At 35.3% G+C, this 16,968-nt stretch overlaps 3 protein-coding genes across 18 annotated transcripts in view; 1 reads left to right on the top strand and 2 right to left on the bottom strand.

The window, feature by feature from the left end:
* The window catches only part of LOC127854821 (secernin-3-like), a 204,174-nt gene that overhangs the window by 40,858 nt on the left and 146,348 nt on the right, over positions 1-16,968 (bottom strand). The window lies entirely within an intron of this gene.
* LOC127854823 (uncharacterized) lies at positions 2,442-8,942 on the top strand. Its single transcript, XM_052389890.1, has 5 exons — positions 2,442-2,783; positions 2,964-3,085; positions 4,537-4,708; positions 5,468-6,261; positions 7,749-8,942. Exons 1-4 carry the CDS (start codon positions 2,619-2,621, stop codon positions 6,257-6,259), a joined length of 1,251 nt encoding a protein of 416 aa, XP_052245850.1. The 5' UTR covers positions 2,442-2,618; the 3' UTR covers positions 6,260-6,261; positions 7,749-8,942.
* Positions 12,540-16,968, bottom strand: part of LOC127854813 (uncharacterized) — a 150,960-nt gene continuing 146,531 nt past the window's right edge. For all 16 annotated transcript variants that reach the window (XM_052389874.1, XM_052389872.1, XM_052389876.1 and 13 more), the window contains one exon: positions 12,540-16,219. In XM_052389874.1, coding sequence (XP_052245834.1) covers positions 16,165-16,219 — 55 coding nt within the window. In that variant the 3' untranslated portion in view covers positions 12,540-16,164. The remainder of the gene's footprint in view (positions 16,220-16,968) is intronic.

The raw sequence follows: 16,968 nt of genomic DNA on the forward strand, positions 1-16,968 counted from the left end.
GACATTGCGACAGTGCGACAATACGATGTTGACAGTGCGATAGTACGATGGCGACAATGCGATAGTCATATCGTACTGTCGCCATCGTTTCATCGCATTGGCGCAATCGTACTATCGCGTTATCGTACTATCGTTATTGTATTATCGCATTGTTACTATCGCACTATCGCATTGTCGCCATCGTACTATCGCACTGTCGTCATCGTATTATCGCACTATCGTCGTCGTATTATCGCCATCGTACTATCGCACTATCACATTGTCGCATTGCGCCATCGTACTATCGCACTGTCGCCATCGTATTGTCGCACTGTCGTCATCGTATTATTGCACTATCGCATTGTCGCCATCGTACTATCGCACTGTCGCTATCGTATTGTCGCACAGTCGCCATCGTATTATTGCATTGTCGCCATCGTTATATCGCGTTATCGTACTGTCATCATCGTATTATCGCATGGTCGCTATCTTATTATCGCACTGAAGTCATCGTACTATCGCATTGTCGCCATCGTACTATCGCACTATTGCATTGTCGCCCTCTGGATTTAAATGTGTAACCACGATGGCCTTTACGGTATTTTACGGAATACCGCTAATGCCATCGTGGTTACGAGATTGCGAGGGCGAGATTGCGAGTACGCGATAGTACGATGGCGACAATTAGACAATACGATGACGACAGTGCGACAAAACGATGGCGACAGTGCGATAGTACGATGGCGACAATGCGATAGTGCGATAAAACGATGACGACAGTGCGACAATACGAGGACGACAGTGCGACAATACGATGGCGACAGTGCGATAGTACGATGGCGACATGCGAGAATGCGATAACGCGATAGGACGATGGCGACAATGCGACAATACGATGACGACAGTGCGACAATACGATGGCGACAATACGATAGTACTATGGCGACAATGCGATGATACGATGGCGACAGTACGATATGGCTATAGTATTGTCGCCATCGTACTATCGCACTGTCGCCATCGTATTGTCGCACTGTCGCAGTGTCGTCGTCGTACTATCGCGTTCTCGCATTCTCGCCATCGTACTATCGTATTGTCGCCATCGTATTGTCGCACTGTCGTCATCGTATTGTCGCCATCGTACTATCGCGTTCTCGCATTCTCGCCCTCTCGATTTTAATGTGTAACCATGATGGCCCTTACGGTATTCAGTAGTATTCCGTAGTTTTCACCCAGAAGCTGTAGATGCTCGATTCTGACGCGATAGCTCGAAATAAAACTTTTTTTACCGTGTCCCACAGTTCGGCTATGTGTGGCATTGTCATCAATGAAGGCCCACTTACTGAAATAAGGTTTCTGTCATGCTGTTGCACTTAAAAAATTTTATGTTTATATTTATATATGTTTTTCTTTTTTGACCCAATGATCAAACTGTAAGCGATCACCATAGTTACAACGGTTTTACGAATACGCTCGTGTAAATTTAAAGTATTAAAAATCTTCATTAAACGTGTAAATACCCCTAATTAAGTAGGCACTTAATATTGCTGCTACTACAATTGAGTTGAAGCGATCTCTTTCGCTACTGCAGCTGCTACTGCGTCTACTACTACTACGATTATAATGGTGATCATTAGTGATAATATAATAATCATAATTGATATAATGATGACATTATAAACCACTGATGTTTTTGTTGCTGTTTATGTAGTACGTATTATATGTGTTAGACTTTTACCGAGTAGACTCTTCTTGATAACTTGTCGGCTGTAAACACAAACAAAAAATCATACTTGGCAAGCACTTATTAGGTTAGAGACAGACACACAAAATCGTCGGTAAATTCAATGAGTTTTCCCCCAAAATTCTCGTAAAGTCTGTTTCCTAATGGTAAAACAATTTTCCCCCAAAATCTGACCAAATGTACCCCCAAAATATGCCAAACCCTTCCAATAAACTCAACAATTGGTTAATTGAGTTTATAATACAGCAATTTAATTCCATATCACTTTAAAATATAAAATTTAGAAAGAAGTTAAACATGTTATTTTTAACAATTGGTATACTGTTATTAATAATCATATTAATAACGTTAATTTTTCCCAGTTTCATTGTCTATCGCGCCATTTTCCTCAATCAAAAAGGCACAGTCTGTAAAGTATAGGGCGAAAAAAAATCACTGAAATTGTCCATATAAACATTTAAAACTGTGGTAATTTCGTAAATGTACAACATATACTTCGCTTTTATGTTTTTACATGAGCAAATACTATTTTGTCGGGAAATGTGAGAATCACCATCCGATCTCACAATCGTTGTTATAACAATATAAACACGATTTTATAATTAACAAAAGCAGGTTCATTTAATGAAATTTTACATCGAAAGAGTGCAAAATACTAATAGTCTGTTATAGTCATGGCCGAGAGGTGACACATACAAATAAGGGCGTGTCACTGTATAGGAAACAGGTGTGTTTGACCCATCCCAAAATCATGTACTCTGTGTATGGAATACTGCGCAGAAAATCAATAATTGGCGAACGGATTGCGAAAACAATAGGGAATTTCGAAAATAAGTTGTATCCAGATAAATAAAATTATTTTCACCGTAAGTCCAACTGACGGTGACATCGAACTATGGAGTACCGATCTATGCAAGAATCAATATCAAGGAGGGAAATAACCGAAAATGACGCTATGATGGAATCTAAGAATTCGATGATTCACGTGGTCTCAATGATAGAATACTTGAACAAAAAGATGAAATTGGAGCAGTATACAGAAGTAATGGACATCCTAAAAGTGAGTGCAAACCAATCTATTTATCAATCAACCAATCGATCGATCAATAAATACATCATGCATTATTTAATTTAGTTATTCCTTCATGTATTCATAGTGGACTTAATTTATTAAAAGCGGAAATCGCTTCATTTCGAACAAAAACTTCAACTTTAATTTATTATTCGCATGCCATTTCAGAGTATCCGAAACATGAAAGATCCAGAACTGGTAAAACTTTGGGACGAGGCAATAGTTCAAATACATTTGCGCCGAAACAACCTCCCCATGTCACCGATAAACAAGTTTCGAGTTCGTCAAAGGTAATGGTTCTACCTAATATGAAGCTTAGGGCAGTTTGATATTTTCATGCTGTTAATTCCGATTTTTCGTCCCAGATTAGCCTCTGCAGTCCGCGAGTTTCTCAGGGACGACACTTTCCGCTTTTATGGTATTTTTCGTTTGAAGGAAGTCTCTCCTTAGCGAAAATCCAGTTTATGCGGAAAGTGTCGTCCCTGATTATCCTGCGCTGACTGCACGGGCTAATCCGGGACGACACTTTACGCACTTGCATAGAGTTAAGAGCGTATTTCCCAGATCGAGCATCTTATTAATATGATCATATTTGAACAGTCGGTACTTGATCTTGTACTGACCGTACCTCTAAGTCTGACCTTGATATTTGAACTTGGAACAGAGTAGCTAAAGGAACTTGAGAGAATATCTTTTTATGCCCCCTTCTTCGAAGAAGAGGGTGTATATATTTTTTTTGGCCTGTCTGTCTGTCATTCCGTCATTCTGTCCCAAAACTTTAACCTTACATAAAAGTTTTGCAATAACTTTTGAAATATTGAACATAGCAACTTGATATTCGGCATGCATGTGTATCTCATGGAGCTGCACATTTTGAGTGGTGAAAGGTCAAGGTCATCCTTCAAGGTCAAAGGTAAAAAAAAGCAGCGCATTAGGGGGCATTGTGTTTCTGACAAACACATCTCTTGTTTGTATTGACTATACCTTTAATGCCGCGAAATGTCAGAAAACATAAAACGCGACATGTTAGTTAATATTGCAGCCAGAAAAAGGAAACGAGTAGTCTAATAAAGAGACGTTATAAGCGAAATGAGTTGTTTACGCGAATATTACCAATAACAAAGGAGCTTAATAATCGCAAAACGTCAATCTAAATTTTCTATGTCTTGCATTTCGTTTTTAAGATCGTTGATACAAGTTAATTTCCTCATCAGTATTTCATAGTTGAATTAAAAATTCGACGGTCACCGTTATTACTGCATACATTTAAATACATGAAATAGTTCTTGTATATTTGTCCAATCAGGAAAATAAGTGTCAGCGTTTCTTGAGACTTTTATATATATTAATATTATAAAAAAAGTTTTATGAAAAGCGTATATCTAATTGGCTATTGTTTTAAAATAGATGTACATTTAATATCAAGTAGAATAAATGAAAAGAACATGCGGAGAACAGCGGTATCGGAAATGAATAAAAATACTGAAATGCAGTAATTATATGTGCGTATGCTTAGAAATGTACGCAGCTTCCGAATTGATTCGAAATGTAACTAAAACACGTTAATCAATAATCAAAATAAACATATGAATTTCGAGTGAACATGATACAGGGTAAAGTCCGGAATTATTGTGCATTTCCAAATATCCTGAAATTTGCCTTAGGCGAAATAGAGGTTACGAAATTCAGCTGTATGCCATGACTTATTCCGAGTTTTATTATTTGAAACGGATTTTTTTAGGCACCCACCACCGCCGGGAATCTGCGAAGACGGACGGGGACGCCAGACGCGCATGCTCCGGAGTTCCCGGCGCGTGCTCGCGGCCTGGTACCAAAGACACGCCCTCAATCCGTATCCTTCGGGGACGGAGAAGCGGAAACTGGCGCTTGAGGCGGGACTTACTTTAAAACAGGTACCATCACTGTTATTTTTGGTCAAATTATGTGCCGTTATTCGCCCCAATGTCAAATGTCAAAAAGGTTTTTTTCCCGAATGACCGCATTAAATTCCCAATGCAAGGTTTACAAAAACATAGTTTGTTTGTAAATAAAATGCAATATTTAGTTACTGTCCCTATGTTGATCACCGGGTAAAACCTTAGTAAATATAATATAGAAAACACTTATTCTCAATCTTAAAGTATTTGTTAACAAAAATAAAGTACACAAATTTCCCAAAGTTCAGTCAAAACGACGCGAGTTTTCCCAATATAAAGGGCCTCGGCCTAATTCCCAAAATGTAAAAAAAAACAAATGGGTACGCGGTAAATGCGTGCCACGCGATTACACTAAGGCCTTAGCGCACATAACTAAGTGAAAACGAGGAAAACGATTATGAGCTAGAATAAACATAAATTTACGTTTTTGTACCAGGTCAAATTTGAAATCTTTAATTTATTTTATTTTTACGGACAGTATAAAGTAATGGCCCATCAGTATAAATGTCTGATTCTAAACGTTATTTTTTACTGCCGTCGTTAGTTTTTATTTGACACTAAGTGCTAGCAAAGTAACTTAGGTCATTAAATTCAGGGAGCATCCTAATACATTACAGATAGGTTTATTTTTGGGTTCCACTTCATCAAGTAGTTTAAATCGTATGACAACATCGTATACTATCACCATTTTGTATTATTAATATGCATAATGTACATACGTCACACATTGACTAGGTTTCCATGTGGTTCACCAACAAGCGTAGACGAAGGCGGCTGCAGGATTTCCGCGAAGACGAAATTGGGAGTGCAAGTTGTTCAGTAGGTCAAGGTCACTCATGTGCGGAAAGTAGTTGCCACGTGGTTACAAGTACAGAACTCGACGAAAACAACAATTGTGCTAGATATGGTACAAGTAATATTTCATCAATGGTTGGCAATTGCTCTGAATGGGTAACACGCGGTGAAAATACTGGTTCGTGTATAAAGTCCTATTTAAAATCGTTCCTGGAAAAGCGCATGCAAATAGACGAACAGCAGACGTGCAGTACAACACAGTATTGTCCGTTGGATCAGGAGGAACAGGGAAATAAATTTAGAGAGGAATTCAATCCTTGTACAGAAATTTCGAGTTCAACCTCCAACATTCAGTTTTCAATATTTGATGAACGAATTACGGCTGTCGCAAAAAGGCTGTCCTCATATTGCGATGAAACTATAAACCTTTCTCTAAAAGAAAGTAGGTCGATCTCCATGACAACGCACGATCAAGAATTTGCCATGGGGACTGGCAGTGATGAACAATATCATTGGTCTAATGCTGCTAACAACAGCGCATTGTACGACACTGCACTTAGTACCCGTTTCTATGGCGATTGTTACCATGGCAGCAACAATAACAATGGAGATAATGAAGATGTAGAAATAGCGCAATTTTCACAAAGTGCTCAGGCAAGGGAAGACTTGCATGGTAACAATTACAACCATTTAACCATGAGCCAAGAAGTGCATCATGGTAACATGGATTAAAGGTCAGTTTTCTCTCCTGTCTAACAAGATATTATGGAGAATGTGTAGGGAATTATATCAAATGAGCAAGTGTAAGAAATATTGAATGCATGTAATAATGAAATAATAAGAAATACATTTTAAGACACAAGAGGGCAACAAGCCCTAGGTCGCTCAACTGCTACTTGGAGGATCTGAACTGTTCCAACAGCTTTTGTTACGCTTCCAAAACCATTTTGCAACTTTTTATGCTCCCCCAATTTTTTTTTGGGGGGGGGGAGCATATAGTGGCCGCTTCGTCTGTCCGTGCGTGTGTGTGTGTGTCCGTCCGTCCGTGCACAATTTTTGTCCGGGCTATTCCTCAGCAACTAATGACCGGAATTCAATGAAACTTTATGGGAAGCTTAACTACCAAGAAGAGATGTGCATATTATCAGCGGGTTCTGGTCGGATGATTTTTCACTGAGTTATGGCCCTTTGAAATTTTCCATTAACTGTACATATAGTGCAATTCTTGTCCGGGCTATTCCTCAGCAACTAATGACCGGAATTCAATGAAACTTTATGGGAAGCTTCACTACCAAGAGGAGATGTGCATATTATCAGCGGGTTTTGGTCGGATGATTTTTCACAGAGTTATGGCCCTTTGAAATTTTCCATTAACTGTACATATAGTGCAATTCTTGTCCAGGCTATTTCTCAGCAACTAATGATTGGAATTCAATGAAACTTTATGGGAAGCTTCACTACCAAGAGGAGATGTGCATATTATCAGCCGGTTCTCATCGAATGATTTTTCACAGAGTTATGGCCCTTTGAAATTTTCCATTGTACATATAGTGCAATTCTTGTCCAGGCTATTTCTCAGCAACTAATGACTGGAATTCAATGAAACTTTATGGGAAGCTTCACTACCAAGAGATGTGCATATTATCAGCTGGTTCTCGTCGGATGATTTTTCACAGAGTTATGTCCCTTTGAAATTTTCCATTGTACATATAGTGCAATTCTTGTCCGAGCTATTTCTCAGCAACTTATTAGGGGGCATTCAATGAAACTTTATGGGAAGCTTCACTACCAACAGGAGATGTGCATATTATCAGCCGGTTATCGGTTATGGTCGGATGATTTTTCACAGAGTTATGGCCCTTTGAAATTTTCTATAAACTGTACATATAGTGCAATTCTTTTCTGGGCTATTTCTCTGGAATTCAATGAAGCTTTATGGGAAGCTTAACTACCCTGAGAAGATGCGCATGTTATTTGTGGGCTCTGGTTAGATGATGTATTTAGAGAGTAATGGCCCTTTGAAATTTTTAAGTTGCTTAACCATTCATCGTATTATTTTGTCCAAAGTTATGCCCCTCAAGATGTTTCCTTTTATCTGAATATATCGTGCAATATTGTGACAAAAAAACCTTTGGGGAGCATCACCCATCTCCGACGGTTTCTTGTTTTATTTATACTACACATGCAGACAAAAATATAATTGATTTTTTTTACATTTCAGCTTCATCAAAGACAAAGATGCTTCTATAGAAGAAGTTTTGCCACCTAATGCCTCAATAAGTTTCGATTAAAGATGCATCTATATGAGAAGTTTAGATGCCTGGTGCCTCCATTGAGGTTTTCATTTCAGATGTCTCAAGCCAAGTTTGGATTCCTTAAACCTGTAAAAAAGCTTCGAATCCTGGACTGATAACACCTCATTCTCTGTCTGTAATTTAAAATTGGACCAGTCCTTCCAAGAAAAGATGGTCTTGAATTTTTTACCTTTGATTGTGAAATGGAAAGGAGGTCATTATAATTGCACTGAAAAAGAGACAGTCGTGTAGCTGGTTACAAACAATACCTATGATAAATAACTTCTCTGTCGTACCATAATTTGATGTATTATTCACGTTAATTCATGTAAGACGTTATAATGTTACATAAATTATCAAATAGAAAAAAATGTTTCAACATGTCAAACTGGAAGTAATTAACCTAAAAAAACGGTATTTTATATGAGTTCTAAGAGCTTTTGTACATGTTTGTCTTTTTTTTTTCAAATGTCAGTTTTAAACAAATTGTTAGTTTTACTACTTTCAAAATCTGCTTTTTTACATTTAGAACGATGTTTACATGTTAGTTAAGAAATTACAATATAAATGTTCTATAAAGAAGAAATTATTTTGTTTACACATTTTGAAGTGGTACCATGCAGTCATGTTGAATTAATATGTAAAACTCGCGCACTGAATTAATATGTAAAACTTGCGCACTTGTTATTTTATTCATCTGTCCTTTTTCTGATTTTTCTTTTTTTTACCCACAAGTTACAGTTGAATTAGCAACGACATCTTATGTACATTTTTACATAGAACATGTTTAATGAATTGTTGTTTTGCATTAAATATTTGCCCCTAATCTACAACATTAATATTTTCTATTTTACACACACTGTCTAATTGTTTAACACTTGTTAATCATTTTATAGTTATTGAAGAAATCACATCAATGTCGTTTTGTTTTGCATTAAATATTTGTTTCTATTCTACTACATTAATATTTTCAATTTTACACAGTCATATTGACTAATTGTTTTACACTTGTCAATCATTTTATTGTTATTGAAGAAATCACTTAAAGATCATGTTGTTTGGTTAATAATGTTTAGTTGCACAATGTATTTTGCCTTTACACATGTTGATTTGTTGCTAAATAAAACACCCAATTGCTTAATAAAACATTGATTAAACAAGATATGTGTTTGTCAGAAACACTATGTCCCCTTCTGCGCCACTTTGAAGCTATATCTTTGACCTATGACCTTGAAGGATGACCTTGACCTTTCACCACTCAAATGTGCAGCTCCATGAGATACACATGCATGCCAAATATGAAGTTGCTATCTTCAATATTGCAAAAGTTATAGCAAAATGTTTAAGTTGGGGCAAACAAACACACCAACAGACAGGGCAAAAACAATATGGGGGACATAAAAAGGGGGAATGTGAATTTTTTTCTTAAAATTTGTCTCTTCAAACATGAAATAATGAAAGTCAAACTTGTGCTTGTTTAATAAACGGTTTTAAAAAAGAAAATCACAAACATCTTGAAACAATTCTTCAACATTTCATAAAGATAAGTTTTAAGTTTCTTAATTTATCAGATTTTTTTTATATAACAGTTTAGAAGAAACGTAATGAATTATTCTCTGAGACACTATGTTTTTTTGTTGTTTTCAAACATGTGTATGGCAAGGTAAAGCTCATTTGGTATAGTGCTGGAATACAATTCCAAGGATAGCGGTTTCCATCCCTGGCCCAGACCCATAACTTGTGTGGTTCTTGGTATGGATATTTTTCTACAGGCATTCTTCTCCTTAAAATGGGGCAGTAATTAGTTAATGGCAAAGGTATGGGTACTTTGTATGTGTGCATATGTTTCAAATGAGTAGTTAAACAGACCACCATTATACATGTATTACTGAAATACTGTTGAACACTGCAAAAAAGTCCAACAAATCAAACATACATCGCAGTATGAAAATATTGAGCTTAAGCCTGACGTGTAACAGACTTTAGCACCACTTATAACAGACTTAGCACCACTTATTAAAGACTTTAGCACCACTTATAACAGACTTAGCACCACTTATTAAAGACTTTAGCACCACTTATAACAGACTTAGCACCACTTATTAAAGACTTTAGCACCACTTATAACAGACTTAGCACCACTTATTAAAGACTTTAGCACCACTTATTAAAGACTTTAGCACCACTTATAACAGACATTAGCACCACTTATAACAGACTTTAGCACCACTTATAACAGACTTAGCACCACTTATTAAAGACTTTAGCACCACTTATTAAAGACTTTAGCACCACTTATAACAGACTTTAGCACCACTTATAACAGACTTAGCACCACTTATTTAAGACTTTAGCACCACTTATTAAAGACTTTAGCACCACTTATTAAAGACTTTAGCACCACTTCTTACAGACTTTAACACCACTTATAACAGACTTTAGCACCACTTATTAAAGACTTAATCACCACTTCTTACAGACTTTAACACCACTTATAACAGACTTTAGCAACACTTCTTACAGACTTAAGCATCACTTATTAAAGACTTTAGCACCACTTATAACAGACTTTAGCATCACTTATAAAAGACATTAGCACCACTTATAACAGACTTTAGCACCACTTATAACAGACTTTAGCACCACTTATAACAGACTTTAGCACCACTTATTAAAGACTTTAGCACCACTTATAACAGACATTAGCACCACTTATAACATACATTAGCACCACTTATAACAGACATTAGCACCACTTATAACATACATTAGCACCACTTATAACAGACATTAGCACCACTTATAACAGACTTTAGCACCACTTATAACAGACATTAGCACCACTTATAACAGACTTTAGCACCACTTATTAAAGACATTAGCACCACTTATTAAAGACATTAGCACCACTTATAACAGACTTTAGCACCACTTATAACAGACTTTGGCACCACTTATAACAGACTTTAGCACCACTTATAACAGACTTTAGCACCACTTATAACAGACTTTAGCACCACTTATTAAAGACTTTAGCACCACTTATAACAGACATTAGCACCACTTATAACAGACTTTAGCACCACTTATAACAGACTTTAGCACCACTTATAACAGACTTTAGCACCACTTATTAAAGACTTTAGCACCACTTATAACAGACATTAGCACCACTTATAAGAGACTTTAGCACCACTTATAACAGGCTTTAGCACCACTTATAACAGACTTTAGCACCACTTATAACAGACTTTAGCACCACTTATTAAAGACTTTAGCACCACTTCTTACAGACTTTAGCACCACTTATAACAGACTTTTAGCACCACTTATAACAGACTTTAGAACCATTTATTACAGACTTTAGCACCACTTATTAAAGACTTTAGAACCATTTATTACAGACTTTAGCACCACTTATAACAGACTTTAGAACCATTTATTACAGACTTTAGCACCACTTATTAAAGACTTTAGCACCACTTCTTACAGACTTTAGCACCACTTATAACAGACTTTTAGCATCACTTATAACAGACTTTAGCACCACTTATAACAGACTTTTAGCACCACTTATAACAGACTTTAGAACCATTTATTACAGACTTTTAGCACCACTTATAACAGACTTTAGAACCATTTATTACAGACTTTAGCCCAACCTATAACAGCTTGAGCCCTACCTGTATCAGACTTTCATCACCATCCTCAATGCCTCGACTGGTTTGGCCTTTCGGGGGTGGGGGGGGGGGGGGCGTCATTAACCTGACAGTGACCTTTATGAACGAATGCATTTAAAAATAAGTTTCCAGGAATGGCCATGAAATAAAAATTTCTAGGGCAAAATGGGTCAAATGGAAGCCAGACACATGTTTTCTGGATATTTTTCAACGGAGGCAGACAGATGGCTTCCCAAGAGACACTTACCATCCAGAAAGTTTTCAAATCATCCCATTAAGTGTCAACAACTTCATAAGTATAATACAATAAACTAATTACAATCAATTAAGCCATTCACTTAATTGCCAACATGATTTATTATTTCAAATATTTAAAAATGATGCTTACTTCCCTGGCCTTAACTAGTCTAGTTCGCAACCCTACAAAACAATGAACAATGTTTACAACCATGTACATGATTTTATGTGACATGTTTCATATCCCCTCATTGGTGCAAAAAGGTTCCATGTAATGAAATGAATAGGCACATGGTACCTTTTTGCACCTATTGGGTGATACATAGAAATGATAGGTTCTACTGTTAAGAACTGTTTGGCTTTGTTTCAAACACATAATTGCAGTTTATGGTACATGTATTTAAAAGCAGCAATTATGTTTACATAGAATCTGAATTGTTGCCAATTTAATTGACAAATAATGTCAACAACTTTTTACAAGTGGCGAAATTAAGTATGGCCAACTTTGTTTTACCCAGCGGGAGACCTGATTATTGGCTACAACTGATGACAATATGGGAAGGCCAGTATTCTTTGTGGAAAACTAGCAGGATGATATATTTTCAGGTATTCATACGTCCACCAGGGGCATATGTCTGCCAGATAGGAATGCATATGTCCGACATTCTTTATAGTTTACCCAATGTCAAACTGAAATAACAGTTATGGTATCTTTTAATTAAACCATTTTATGAACACAAATAATGAAATGCAAAGTCCTTATTTTGTTCCCGATCTATAAATAAATAACACGAGTCAGTATTTGTTGTAAATAAATCTTTTACACGAGATAACTGAATAAGTCTCAACCTGTACAAAAATATATAAGTTTTATATATAATTATATATAAATATTGCATGGAAAAATAATAATATGACAACTTACTAATAACAGAGTTAAAAACAATGAGTAAGTTCAATTATCTGATAAACATATGTAGCAACGGACAGCAACCAAAACGAAACAAATAAATTTTATGAGTCTTTGAAATACGCTGTGGTTTAATTTGGAAAATGTGGGCATGTCTGAAATAAAATAGAAGATGTCTATGTGAACAAGGAAATGCTCTCCTATTTTTACACAATTATTGTGAAGATTTTGATGAGAATGAAACTGAAATATCATATCATATTATACATGTTTTGTATATTGTTTTCAATTAGCTCTTTGGAATACTAAAAGCATATTTCTAAAAACAAACAGAGTCCCTGAATTATGGAAATGGAATCTCTTGCGTCAAATGGACAGTTTTGTTACTAGCAGTGATATCTTCTTTATGCAGGTTCCATGCATAATTAATTGATGAATCAAGGATTTGATTTTATGAGATAGCTTTAACCCTTTGCATGCTGGGTAATTTGTCTTCTGCTAAAATGTCGTCTGCTGAATTTCTAAAATTAGCATTTTCTTCGATTTTTTTCAAAGAATACTATCAGAATAGCAAACAGTTTGGATCCTGATGAGACGCCACGTTCTGTGACGTCTCATCTGGATCCAAACTGTTTGCAAAGGCCTTTAAAATCCGGTTCCAGCGCCCAAAGGGTTCAAATGTTATGGAAATTAAAAACAATTTGAAAAGAAGTCGCCGTGAATCGCTCCCTTATAATTGAGCCTGTTACAGTCCATAGTTTTTAGCATGAAAATGAAACAAGTTAGTAAACATGGCTTTTTTTCCTTCTGTGAGAATGACCATTTTCACGATTTGCGAAATTCGCTACTTAAATTTTCCCAATTTTAAAAAGTTGGCGACTCATTTTTTCACAACTTTGAACAGTTAGCAACTCATTTTTTCACAAAATGAGTTTTTTTTTCCACAAAATGAGGGGGCCAAGGCTGCTTCACAAAAACAGGAAAAAAAGCCCTGGTAAAGTTTATGTTAACATCATATAAGATACGGTAAATATTACCGTAAATGCAAAGAAACAATACCTGTAAACTTTAGCAACATCAATTATGTTTCAAATGAGACTGCAAGATAAATTTTGATTACAGTACTGTTGTGCAAGTGATTAAGTTTTAAATCACAGTTTTTAAATATCACATAAGAAACAGACTAAAATATTATTTTAGGCAGATAAGAAACAATAAAACAAACTTGTTTCATGTCGATTCTACACTGGTTCAAGAAATTTCCATTAATTTCATTGTAAAACTTCTTGTACTTTGAGTGAATTCATTGAATTCATGCAGTTTGAGTCTGACAGCATTACTGCTGACAGCAAATATACCCCAATACATTGATTAAAATCAACATGATTCAATTGAACATATCTACAAACAATGGACATCAACTTGAAACACTGATTAATATAGGATCCAGCATACAGGCATACAGGCAAACATGTGTCTGAATATTTAAATGATTAACAGTTCTAAGTACTGGACAAACATTTTTTTAATAATTAACTTATATTAAAAGAATATCTTATTGCTCCATCTGATTTTGTTTATGGCAGTAATACATAGCTAATTTCATTTTTTCTGTTTAAAAATTAAGTTTGAGTTGATTTAAGTTAATGATACTCTTGGATGAAAGATGTAAACACAAATGTAATTTCTAATATGCAAAATTTTTACAATGTGCCTCAATTTTGTGGACACATGTGATAGCGAAAGTATGCTTGAAACAAAAACACAAGACGATAAGTGGAAGACCAATTTCTAACACTGTCTTAAAAAGTAATGTAACCGAATATATGTCTTACATGGGCATTATATTGTGTATGACCATTATTACATAAAACATGTGAAAATATATATAACATTATTGTTTTGAAAGGTCTAAATGCCTACAAAAATTAACAGCCTATGATTAGAAACATATCAAATACTTAAGAAAAATATAATAATGATGTATACAAAGTACATTATCATAACATTTAATAATTTAAGCAAATTTTGTGTCTGATAAAAAAAGGCTTGAAAAGATATCAAGCTAGTTAAAAACTCTACCCTTATTTATTACCGTAAACTTGATATTATTCTTCGGAAAATAATTTTTCTTGAATTTTGAAAGGACCTCTCAACCAAGACATAAAATGTCCAACGAACGAACAAACGCTGAAGACTTATACCAGAACTGATAAAAAATTAACGAATTGACGATCAAACAAAAATGCCAGAGTTTATCAATCAATGAAATTTCAAGTTAATAAAAATAAATGAATCCACACTATCATTACTATACGTATTATACTTTCACAAATAGCTATTATTAAAAGGAAATCGATAAAACATAGATGGTGTATAGGATCTTGCATTTATATCAGTGCTTTAATATGTGTAGTTCAAAGCTGGAAATAATATTAAGCTACATATCAGATTTTAAAAATTTATGTCTCATGGGAAATCAATAGGTTTGCTTCTTGCCATTCAATACTTTTGCAAATTTATTAAAAGGAAAATATAAAGTATTATTAAGACGAAACTGAATTACCATTTAATTAAGAGCTCTTAGGATGTTTGCTTATGAATAAGGAGAAATAACAAGCATGAACAAAAAAAAAATACTTTGAGAATCAGTAACTGACAAATAGAAATCTTGGCATAAGGTGATCATAATAAAGTTTTGTCCATATAATAACTGTACAATAATTTTCTTATCATTAATGTAATATTGCACCCCTTTAAAATATTTTACAATTGCTAAATATATTTTTATAATATACATTACAGTCTTTATTGGAAGAAAACAAACATATAACCAGGAATCATGATATGCATCAGATAAAACATATTTACAAACATCTTGACGCTTCGAACTGAACTTTCTGTTTTGATCACACATATAACTTTACTAAACATTTATATGGAAGAAAAGGAATGCAAGTAATTATAACATAATTCTAGATACACATTTGACTAATATATGCACATTCTTGTACAAGCAATTTATGGATTATATTTTTCCCTTGCATATAGTAACTTAGCCTAAACGTACACAGGTTAATTGCATTTTTTTCCGAAAGGTTTCCTTTACAGAAAACATTCATCTTTATAAGAACCCTTGCGTTGGGCTTTTATGTGATCGTCGACTGGCCAGTAGTTAAGTTTTCATCTGTACATTGCTTCCATCTACTCGTGATGCACATCTGACCTCTCTGAATTACACATGTCACCGCCATCATGATCACATCTGACAGAAAACTGCATCCATTACACGCATATGCCATATTTTCATCTGCTTAACATATTCTGCATTGTACATATGCATATTTTCCCATTCCATTACACATATGCAAATTCTCACAATATGTTACACATTCTGCAAATACCTCATTTGCATTACACGTATATGCCAATTTTTCCATAACCTATACACAGATTGCATGACATATATATGCACATTCTCCGCAAGTGTTACACGTATGCCAGTGTTTTGTGGTATCACACATAAATCGGAATTTCATCATTTATGCCAGTGAGTGGCCTTGACTGGAACCTGCAAAGGAAAGAGAAACAAATATATACAAATGAGACTCTCAGAAAAGGGGGTTTAATGCATGTGTGTAAAGTGTCATCCCAGATTAGCCTATGCAGTCTGCACAGGCTAATCAGGGCCGACACTTTCCGCCTATATTGTATAATTCGTTTACAGGAAGACTTGATGAAAATCCAGTTTAGACAGACAGTGTCATGCCTGATAAGCCTTGGCAGGCTGCACCAGCTAATCTGAGACAACACTTTACACACATGCATTAAACCCACTTTTCACAGAAAAGTTTCATATACATGTATACAAATAGTAATTTATCACTTTATTTAAGCAGGTGAAAAGTAGCTCCCAACAAGAGCTGTTTTTGTGAAACACAATGCCCCCTACTGCGCTGCTTTGAAGCCATATATTTGACCTTTGACCTTGAAGGATGAACTTGACCTTTCACCACTCAAAATGTGCAGCTCCATGAGATACACATGCATGCCAAATGTCAAGTTGCTATCTTCAATAATGCACAAGTTATATCCAAGGTAAAAGTTTTGGGACAGAATGACAGACAGACAGAATGATAGGCAGGCCAAAACCAATATACCCCCGATCATTTGATCCGCGGGCATAAAAAGGGCTCATGAATTTTTCCATGCATGTTTTTTTAATGGACACATTTATGGGTAAACAGATTGGATTATTTACCTAAATGCTCATCTGCAAAAAAAAATGATTGACAAAATAGAACCAGAAATATTGTCATA

The sequence above is a fragment of the Dreissena polymorpha genome, chromosome 13, assembly GCF_020536995.1.
Source record: "Dreissena polymorpha isolate Duluth1 chromosome 13, UMN_Dpol_1.0, whole genome shotgun sequence".
Taxonomy (NCBI): Eukaryota; Metazoa; Mollusca; class Bivalvia; order Myida; family Dreissenidae; genus Dreissena; species Dreissena polymorpha.